The sequence below is a fragment of the Columba livia genome, chromosome 3, assembly GCF_036013475.1.
Source record: "Columba livia isolate bColLiv1 breed racing homer chromosome 3, bColLiv1.pat.W.v2, whole genome shotgun sequence".
Taxonomy (NCBI): Eukaryota; Metazoa; Chordata; class Aves; order Columbiformes; family Columbidae; genus Columba; species Columba livia.
Window position 1 is genome coordinate 113,551,056 of NC_088604.1, and position 10,859 is coordinate 113,561,914.

Consider the following 10,859-nt stretch of genomic DNA (forward strand, 5'->3'; position numbering starts at 1 on the left):
GCTACGACATAAACGAGTTGATTATTCGAATGTCACAAGTTTCTGTGATTAACTGTGATACTTTAACCATGCATACAACACAGTTTCTCAGTTTAATACATAGTACTTATTTTTTTTCTTGGTTAAAAAGTCTTCTACTGGTTTTAGTTACACTCACGAGAAGTGAAAAAACTGTTTGCCTGAGGCCTCAGGTGGAACGAGGTTTCACAGCTCAAGGAATCAGTGTTTGGTGACTTTAAAACTTCTCATACCCCTGATCCTAGACTGAAATCCACTGCTCACGTCTTATAAATGAAGTGTGATCCCCAAGTGCTCCAAACAGATTAAATGAAACCCAGGCAGGCAACCAATCTACAGGTTGTTCACTCCCTGACCCTATGTGCTTGGGAGATGCATTTATACACTTAAATTTAGTGGCTCAGGGAGGAAATATCCACCTTATGATGTAATACATACATGTGTTTGCATTTATATTGTTTTAAATAATGATGTAATACCGCAGTCCCTCAGGAACCTCACGTTAATGCCTTACCTACCCAATTTGGCTTCTGTAAGTCTCTCTTTGCCAGCCCCAAATCCCATGCTGGGCTGGAACAGTTTTATGCCTGTCTGCGTTTGTTTTTCTCTCTGAGGACACTCACCGAACAGCCCCTTCATGGGCCCCCGGGACCTCGGCAGGGACCCGGACCGGCGGGACGGGGCGTGAGACACAGGCGAGGCGCCTCAGGGACCAGGCGCCTCACGGACACGAGGCCGCCCTCACGGACACGAAGTCCCCCTCAGTCTAGTGCAACAGTCGCCTCTGGCGGAGGCAACTTTACTCTTTCTTCCATCGAAATGACTGAAAGCTCCGAGCGCGGAGCCGCCGCCGCACCCGCGGAAGAACACGCAACAGCGGCCGCAGCGCTTCAAAGCGAACGCGTGCGCGCGAGAGAGGAGGGGCCTACGCGGGGAGGGGCGCGCGGGCCAGGGGCGCGCGTCGCTAGCCTCCAGCCAACCGCAGTTCCCCGCCGCGTATGAGCCAATAGGAGCTCGAGGCGGCGCGGCGGCTGCCAATCGGTTGTGGCGCGGCGGGTTCCCCGGCAAAATGGCGGCAGCGGGAGGGACGCGGTGGTGCCGCTGCAGCGCACGCCATGCCCGGTAGCCGGCGGAAGGGGCCCTGCCTGCGGGCCGCCGCCCTCAGAAGGCGGAGCGGCGGCGGCGAGGAGCAGCTCACCCGGCGGCGGCCGGCGGAGCCCCGCGCAGAGGAGGATGAGGAGGCGGCGGAAGGCGGTGCGGGCCCAGGCCTGCCCGCGGGGGAGGCGCGTCCCGCGCCCCGGCCATCGCCGTCGCGGGAAGCAGCGGCGGGGCGGGGCGCTGCAGGTACGGCGGGAGCGGCCCTGGGGGGGCCCGGCCCTGCCCGCCCGCCCCGGAGCGGCGGCGAGGCCTAGAGCGGCCTGTCTTGTGAGGAGGGGCCTGGGGGATGTCACCCCCGTCCCTGGGAGGGCGCTCCCCGCGTCCCGGAGCCATGAGGAGCGGCCGAGCCCCAGAGCGGGCTGAGGATGCTGATGTCAGGAGAGGATAAATCCCGGCAGTGCGGAGCATCCAGCGCAAAGCGTTTCCTAAGATGCCTCTCACGTAGTAATCGCATCTTTTGAAATTATTTCTGTAGGGCTCCACACCTGCAGCGTCACGTCTAAAGGGCAGGAGTGGCCAGTGGAGCTTGGCACAGTGTGTTGGTTCACCTGCTGAGCTGAGACGGCTGCAGGTGGCTTTGAGTAGCTCAGTTCTGCCTTTAACAGCCCAGTGGAGGAGGGTGTAGACAAAAGTGGGTTGTGACCCAGATCAGTTTTGGGGCCCATTAAAGTTTGACCTAAATCAGAGTCTGGGTGAAAGACATGGAGCACGAACACAAAATATTCTCCCATATAGGATCCATAGTTTTTCCTTTAAGGTAAGCTGAAGTCAATATCCCTCAAGCAGGAGGACTGACAGTTCTCGTTACCATCAGATGCCGAGCAGACAGCTGTCAGTGTCATGTGAAGCTCTGTTATCTCTGTAGTGATGCACCTGACAAGGGCAGAATCATCTTCTTCATTAAATCTGTAGTTGTGAACAACAGTCCTCTCAGAAGCAAACAGATGTTGATGAGTGCACACTTGATTTTTATTCTTAAAGTTCCTAAAGCATCTTTGTGTCTTGTCCTGTTCCATGTTCTAAGTTATTTTGGCCTTTTATTTGTGGTTTTTAATAAGGTTACTCTTTCTCTTTACACAGAATCATGTTTACATAAAACACCCAAGAGATCATTGAGTAGGAAATCCCGAATACCTGTTTTCAGCTCTCCTGTTAATGACACCGATATACAGCAAGAAATCTTTTGGGATCCTCATTCACCAATTACACAGAGACTAGGTAATATTAACACAGAACCCAGACTTCAGGGTGCTTGTTTAAAGCATGCAGTGTATTAGAAGTTACCTCATTTCTTAAAAAAAGGTCCCTTTCTGTTACCATGGTTAAGTTGTTTGGCTTTATTTTTGTTAAAACCCCACAAATTCTTCAATTCTGAATCAACCTCAGATTTTGGCACATGTATTTGAATTATTTGAGATGTACTGCGCTTTATAAATTGAATAATTTTTCAGTTCTTAAGAAGATTTTTTTGTTTGTTTTCATAGGCAATGGAAAACCCAAACAGTCTACCAGTAGATGTGCAGTAGAAATTTCAGAAATTGTTAATCGTATTGCTCCTCAGGTAATTGTTGCTTTGTTTGCCTTAGTGAAGGTTCAGTTTTAGATACGGTAGTCTCATGGTAAGAACTGGGTGTGTAGACAACTAGGAACATGTTCAATAAAACTGGATTGAATTAAAATCATAAGCATAGCATTTGATTGGTTGCTCTTAATGAGTCACAGATGCTGTAAAAACCAACATATTAAAAGTGGACTTGACTTGCACCAGCTCCATTTTAGGAAGTTTTACTTTCAGAATTTAAGTTCTTGCCCCTGATCTTAGGAATACTGTTGTGTTTATTTATCCTTTATCACTCATCTGTTAAAAGGTAAGAGTTTCTTTACATACTGGATGTACTTGGCAGTTGTTTTTAAACATTCTGGATGGCCTTGAATGACTGCTGAAGTACAGGAACAAGACTCAAATGAGAGGGAGACTCCAGAATAATATAAACATACTAACATTGCTTCATTATTCTAAATAATTTGCCTTTTTACTCTAAGATCTATCTCTTAGTGTCTCCCTTTTGCTGTGAACTTGATGTCCACAGCCTGGAAAGTTAAAAGAAGAGTGTTGGCTTATTGTTTGTTTTTTATTAAGCACAAGAAGACAACACGTCATTCCTAAAACAGTTCTGTAGTATTTAGCTGGCAAAATATGCCTGCTTATTTGACTGGGGCATTTAAAACATATTCACTATTCAGCATATTTGTGAGAAATTATAGTTAAGAGTTGGAAAATCATTGATAAAGGATGCCACTTCCTTTTAAATGATTACAGTCCTGTCATAAATGTAAATAATATCAGGATTTGCAACTATCTGTTGTTCGTGTTCTTAAACCAAAAAAAAATGACAAAGAAGAAAACCTACCCAAAACTATCCTGATAGTTAGTAAAGTTCAAATGACTTTTGCTGGCTTACATGCAGTAATGTCCCATGGCTCTGGCTTTCCAGACAATTTACCACTGCAGTATTTTATCTCCTTAGATTTCAGAATCCAAGCCTGAACTTCATGGAGTTTCTAAACTTCACTTATTTCTGTTTAAAGGCTCCTTGTATAAATGAGCTGTAATGGAAGAAGTCAGATTTTTTTCCTGGAAGCGTACAGAATACGATTTCTTTCAAATTCTCTGATCTGTTAATGCTGCTTTAAGTGGATAAAGACAGAGCACCTCAACTAGCTCCTTAGTAGTACACTAAAGTAAACTAGATCACAGCTTGTAACGTGAGTATTGCAGATTATGTGTAAACCTGAAGTAAACAGAGTATTAGATTTGAGCACTAAAGAAAAATTCAGTTATTTTAATTGAAGTTCCTGTTTTAAATCAATATAATTTAAGCGATCAACTCTCAGTAGACAATGTCACAGTGATCTCGCTTAGCTTGTATTGGTTGATCTCTTATCTGTGGCTCTCAACAGATTTGATCCAGTTTAATTGGTTTAGCAACTTAAACTAATGCAAGGTGTGTGTCTAGTCCAATCTTCATCTGAAATCAAATTGCTAATCATTATAAATCTCATCATTCAGGATGAAAAAGCAGCCTGTAACGAAGGCTCCCTTTTAGGGACATGGATTGGTGAGGATGCTATTCCCTGTACGCCTGCCGTAGTAAAAGTGCGAGCGAGGACAAAGTTAACTTGTACAAGGTAAGTTAACAGTTTTTTTTTTGCCCATCACAGCTGTTTTTTCATGAAAATGGGTATGTGCTGTTCCTTTATGTATAGTGATGCATGTAATTGTGCAGTAGCATGCAGGATGCTTTTAACTTTGGGCTCGATATCTCCTCTTAATGGGGTATTTCTTCAGAATTATCAAAAAGATTGCATGCTGACTGTGCATTGAAAATGGTGGGATTCAGTCATATTCTCTGTAGTAGTTAAACTAGAGAAGGAACAGCTCCTATAGTAGTGTTACTGAGCTTGGCTAAACTTTCTCAGTAGGTCTGACTTCATTTTCTGTATTTTTTTTAACCTAGAGATCTTAAAATTAAAAATCCTGAAGAGGAACTCATGAAATTGGCTAAGGAATTTGATAAAAATCTAGTAGAGCTAGATGCTGTTCAGGAACAAGAGAAGCTTGGTCATGACTTCATCCGGACCGCTCCAGAGTCTTTAAATAACTCTAAAGATGAAGCAAATACGAAGAACCTGCAATCACTCTTTGGTGAAGTTTCTGAAATAGATACTGGTCTGTCCCTGAAACCAGTAGCACAGAGCACGGGCATCGCCGCTGCAGACCCCTGTCAATCGAGCAGTCAAAAGCCTGTAGACCTTGAGGCTGAAATAGCCCTTCGTGCTCTTTTTGACTGCTCTACCCAGAAGTGTAGTGGACAGCTGAGCCAAGGACTGTCAGATGTTTCTTTAAATACTAGTTGCTGTGAAAATAAAAGCACCTTGGAAGAGGAACACCTTCCCAAGCAAGTTAAAGACGTGGAACGCGGTAATCTGGAGGCACATCACAAAGATACTCTGTGTGCACCAGGAAGTGTGAACCGGACTTTGCCAAAACCTGATACTCACCCGCTGACAAAAAACAATCCTTCTTCTCTGAAGACACAATTGGTGGTCTCCAGTAAGCTTGCTGGAGTAGTTAATGATGACTTTGATGACTGGGATACAGATTTTTTGGCAGATGACTCTTTTGTGATGCAAATAACCCAACATCCTGAATTGATAAGTACTGAAGAAGCACCAGCACTTCCTACAAATCCATCAGTGTGTGGTTTCAGTGATGGTGGCACAATAAAGGAAAGAAGTAGTGGCAATTCAGGAACTTGTTTGGGGAGTGTGCACAAATCCAACAGTGTGCAGTCTTCACTTTTGAAACATTCTGGTAAAAACACACGACATGTTGTAAAACCTCTTTCTTTACAAAAACCATGTAAGACAGAAAACTCAGAGGCCATAGCTTCTCATGGCAAATGTGACATTAAGCCAGATAAAATAAGTTCTATTTGCAGAAGTGCCCAAAACAGTAATTTGAACTATATTCCTGTTTCAACGCAATCTGAAGTGAAGAATGGAAATGAAACTATTCAGCCTAAAAGTGACCTTCTGCCTTTTTTTCCTTCAAGATCCAATCCTCATAGACAATGGATTGAAAAACCTGGGAATAACACAAACAATGTTTTCTGTCAATCATCCAGTGATTCTACCAATATGAAGTCTAAGGATCTTATAAAAGTGGTTAACCAAGCTAATACAGTTCACTTAAATCAAGTTGAAATATCAAATAAGCGTCCTATGTCATTTGATGACTGGAATGAGCCGAAATTCTCTGATGAGGTATTAGACATGTTTTGTGAATCCGATAGTCTTTGGGATGCAAACTGTGAGGATGATGAATTGTTGTATCAGGTGTGTGATGATATAGAAAAGCAGACTCAGAGCCAGGATGTTAAGCAAGGAAACGAAAGAGCTAAAACTATTCAAGGAGCCAGTATTAATTCCAGACCAAGTGCTGTTAACAGCTTCCCAGCATCCAAACAAGGGCTACCTGATCTCCTCCTGGCACAAAAACCAAATGCAAACCAGGACACTTTCTTACTGAACGATTCCTGTAGGAATTCCTCAAAGGTTACACGTGGGCTGGCCACAACAAATCACGCCGTGAACTGTAAAAACATCTCAAGTCCTCGAACTGTGTTCTTGGGTACGGAATGTAAATACACACTGTCTAAAAACTGTCATCAGGCTGCTTCTGAAGGTACCACAAACACTGTTTCGGGAAAATGGTACCGGTCAAATTCTGTGCTGACAGGAGAGACTGGTTCTGAAGTAAGTCCTGTTAATGCAGTAAACTCTTTTAGTAGCAAAACAGACAGCCCAGGTCTTTTGTATAATACTGGAAAGTTGCCAAATAACAGTTCTGGTAACAAAACATCGCTTATGCCTTCAAAGTTTAAGTTCCGAAAGACTAACAGTTCTCAGAGTGTGCTTCATGTAGGCTCTGAAAATCCTGGGAGTCATTCTGGCACTGGAATTACCACACAGGGTTTGGAAGGAAGCAAGAACCAGGTGAATGTGACTTTGCACAGCAAGCTCGACAATAAGAAACCACCTTTCAAGAGGCACCTTTCAGAGTCTTTTGCACTGCCAAATACATCAGGTATTTGTCTTTATGCTGTTACTGTTACACTGGTTTTGTTTGCTTTCTTACCATAATCAGAATGTCAAAGGGGAAATTTGTACTGTATTGCAACTTACAATAGGTTTCAATATTCATCCATTCAGGTTAGGTGTTGGCCAATGTTCTAGGGAGAATCTGGAGGTTATTTTCTCCAAAATAAAATTGTCCTGACATCTCTTGAACCCCTGTAGTTAAGAACTTATGTTTCCCATTTTCATATTTCACGCTCACTCTCCATAGACACTCAGAATCACTAAGATCAAGTATAAGGCTGATGGCAGCAATCTGCATACCATACTGTTAAATTGTTACTTAAAAATACTACTATATTGATACATAGTAAAGGTTGTAGTGTGAATCTGTGCTTTAATTTACAGTTCATTTTGAAACATTTTTCAAATAACTTTGCCATGATTTGAAAAACCCCAGCTAACGGTGGGGCAGGGGAAAACAGCAGCAGGTGATACAAAATGCTCATTTCTTTTTATTATGGTACGCCCGGAAGCTGGAACCTCAAACCATTCAATGCTTCTGAAACCTCGGCCTGTACTGTTGTTTGCTCTGTGGCTAAAATTGCCAGTGAAATATTATCAGGCTAAACACTAACATTTCCTTTCATCTAGAGGGAAGGTCAGTCACTTTTCCATCATCAAGCGATGGTCTGTGATCTTCCATGCACTGGTGTTACTTGCTGGGGAAATGTAAAACAAATCAAGTGTTTGGGTTTTTTTTTAACTTGATCTCATGACTCGGTGAAGTTTTAATCAATATTAATTTTGATAAAACGTGCCTTTAGAGTGTACTATATCAGCCTCAGTTTTCAGGAAGGACTGTTAATAAAGCAACAAAAATAAATTCCTGCAAACTATCAGCCAGCATTATTTGAAAAATCAGTATTTTATCTCTGTTTTGTGCTCTGCAAAGAAGCAAATAAATGGGAAGTAGAAATTCCGGCTGTTAAGGGGGAAGGGAGGGGAAAAATCCCTAGTTATTCTGTGGAATGTTCTAGAGAATAAAGGAATGAAAAAGAACAGCATAGATTTTCATACAGATCAACAACAACCATCATCTTAAATTTTTGGTGAAAGGACATTGCTATCACAAAAAGATGGATGTTAAGTGATCCTTTCAAAAACTGTTAAGTAATTTTTTGTGGACACCCTGTTTTTTAAGAAGCAGAGACCCTTTGTTTTATTTATCCAGTTTGAAGGACTGCTTCTTAAAAACACATTAATTGGAAATTGGTGTATAAAAATGGTAACATTCTTGACATGTTCAGAGTGATGGGAGTGCTCCTGTTGGTTCCGGCGAGGTCAGGATTTTATTGTATGGCAATTTATAGTTCTGTAACACAACATATAAAATATTACACTTAGCTATCATGTTCTTGTCTCCTTCGCCAATTTTTATTGCTACTTTTGACCTTTTTTCAACCTTTCTGGTTTTATTTGCGCGACACCTGTACTATATCTGACCCCTGTGTCTATACCATCTCCGTGCCCATATCTCTGCCTAACTCAGTAAATTGTAGAGCCCTTTTCACTCTGATAGCCTTAATGTTCTTAACCCATTGCCATCTCCTAGGTTGACTCCTGATGTCACAAGGTTCACTTGAAGGGCAGCCAAGTAAAATTTCCTCGAAGCAAATGTCTGCATCCCTGTATTTTCATTGGGAGGTCGTAATCGGTAGCACTACAAAGGTCACGCATCTTATCCCCCTTTCTGCCTTGGGGACAGGATAGATGAGCCATTTTTAACTTGGGTGCCTGTCGTGTCAGAATAGTGTGCTCTTGCCATAGATCTTCAAACATTGCAAACAGATAAGTTAAAATACATATTGAACAAATGTGAAGGCTCCTAATACACGTTTTTTTTATTTACAGCGTCTGTGGTGGAACAGAAAACCAGAAAATGTTCTCAAGAAGAGATTGAACGAAAAAAACAAGCAGCTCTTGCCCGAAGAAAATCCAGAATGCAGGCGTCCCTTAAAGATACTTGATTTGGAGTTTATTTTGTCTATGGAGTAAGTTTTTGGGAGGGAAATAATGTAATGCTGGCAGACACATTTAAGCTCTGTTGACAGCTACTGACATCAAGCTTTTCCTATTTCTGTATTTTAAAAACATCTCGACCTGAACCATAACTAAAACTCTGGTGGTATTTAGTCTTAATTAAAACCTACCAGTTGTTACAGTGTAGTCCCAAATTACCCTCAGCACCATGAAGCCTATATTGAGTTCATGTACTGTTATGTGTTGAAAAATTATTGTCTGAGAATCATCAGAGCGTGAAAGCGTTTGTGAACACACGTAAGTAGAAGATGTCAAAAACAGACGGTGTTTTGGCTCTGTTTCTCTTGTTGCAAATATTTTCATCTATAAGAAACCCCACAAGTACACAGACACTAAGAAATACTAATGTCTGCTCTTGGGTAGAAATGTTTTAAGTTTTGGTTTAAAGAAAGTACAATCTAGAAAGCATCCAACATTGGGAAACTAGTGGAAATGAACAGGATTTGGGAAGTGCCATCAGTTTGTCTCTATTACCTTAGGTAAGAATTGTACACAGTGAAGGAATAATTTAATATAAAAGTTTAATAAGGTGAAAAAAACATCCTGGAAAGGACAGTTTATCTTTTGCTTTTTTTTAATTCCCTTCATGGAGAGCTGGAAATACTCCAGCTAACAAAACTGGACCTCCTTTTTCTAAATGTGTTACCAAGCTAATTAAAAGAAGTAGCTTATGTCATTTTATAAAATACACCAGGTGAAATCTCACAGCCGTGAATCACTTCAGCCTTACGCGTGGTACATATTTTTCAAACTAAAGGCTGTTAAAACATAAAAATGCAATGTCATGTCAGCTTAACAGGGGCTGATAGAATTTTTGATGTGATAGATGGGCGCAGAGCTCAAACTGCAAAAACTGCCTGTGGGTAAGCTGCGAGATATTTTTCAACTGAGAAATGCTTATATGTAAACATGTGACACTATGAAAAGTGACTGTAATTTTTCTTTGTAAATAAATAACTTTGAAATGTACCAAAGGTTAGAGGAAGCTTTTGGTTTCTGCAGTATGTGCCATTTTTGTAACTCCTAAAAATGTACGTATTGTATATTTGTAAATCATCATTAAACTTTTTTACATTTTTCTAGTCTGTTCTGGAAATCACTACTATAAAAAAAGGAGCGAAATGGGAATTCTATATGGATTTTACCTTAACTTTCTCTCTTGATAATTCACCCAGTTATTCCACACCTCAAATTTGTGCCTGTAGTGATGACAATTTGATCCAATTGAACTGGAAATCTTTGGTGGAGGGACTGGCTCTACACACAACCATCTGCAGTTGAGTCCTGAAACACTTAACTACACTGGTGTCCTGGTTTTGTTAAAAACAAGTTTCTCTTTTAGTGAATTTACCTGTCAGCTAAATCCTTCATATTAGCTGCACTTTCCTGGAGAACCAGATACATGTTTTGGTAAACATAGCAATGGAATGCGAAGTTATTGATAAGGACAGATTCACATCTCCTGAGAGGGACAAAGAGAAACAGGTGACCAAGAAACTGACCAACTGTGTATAACATCCCATTCACATGAATACTTCATATAAAAGTGGGAGATCATGAGGATCTCGTTCCTTCCCTTTTTGCTTATGGCCGACATTAGGAGAGGACCTTACTAGTCATCCCTGCAAACTGAGGCCTAGTGACAGACTGAATCCAGTTCCGGTTGGCTGCAGAGTCCAGTCCAGGACTTCAGGTGCCGGCTCTGCAGTTGCTGAGACTTTCAAGATTGGTTTTGTATATTTTGTATTATTTTCTTTATTCTTATTAGTAGCATTTGTAAAACATTTTTTATTCTTCCAACTCTATTCTCTCTGTCCTTCTTTCCCTCCTGATCGCCTGTCCTTAATGGGAAGGGGGGAGAGGAGAGGAGGTTAACAATACATCTGCCAGGGTTTTATTGTCACCCCACAATCTAAACCCTCAACAACTGGCTTTCAAAC

The 10,859-nt window shown here is 41.6% G+C and overlaps 1 protein-coding gene across 1 annotated transcript; it reads left to right on the forward strand.

The window, feature by feature from the left end:
- The first annotated feature begins 1,054 nt into the window (after positions 1 to 1,054).
- On the forward strand, positions 1,055 to 10,001 carry ETAA1 (ETAA1 activator of ATR kinase). The gene is made up of 6 exons (XM_065059273.1): positions 1,055 to 1,362; positions 2,257 to 2,394; positions 2,661 to 2,737; positions 4,247 to 4,365; positions 4,695 to 6,826; positions 8,731 to 10,001. The coding sequence occupies exons 1-6, from the start codon at positions 1,134 to 1,136 to the stop codon at positions 8,844 to 8,846; spliced, it is 2,811 nt and encodes a 936-aa protein (XP_064915345.1). The 5' UTR covers positions 1,055 to 1,133; the 3' UTR covers positions 8,847 to 10,001.
- Positions 10,002 to 10,859: the final 858 nt, after the last annotated feature.

Excerpts from the sequence above, each read along its gene's own strand:
- ETAA1 (XM_065059273.1), top strand. The coding sequence starts at position 1,134 with ATGCCCGGTAGCCGGCGGAAGGGGCCCTGCCTGCGGGCCGCCGCCCTC. Across the intron at positions 2,395-2,660 it reads ACCAATTACACAGAGACTAG|GCAATGGAAAACCCAAACAG; the intron begins GTAATATTAACA and ends TTGTTTTCATAG. Across the intron at positions 2,738-4,246 it reads TTAATCGTATTGCTCCTCAG|GATGAAAAAGCAGCCTGTAA; the intron begins GTAATTGTTGCT and ends CTCATCATTCAG.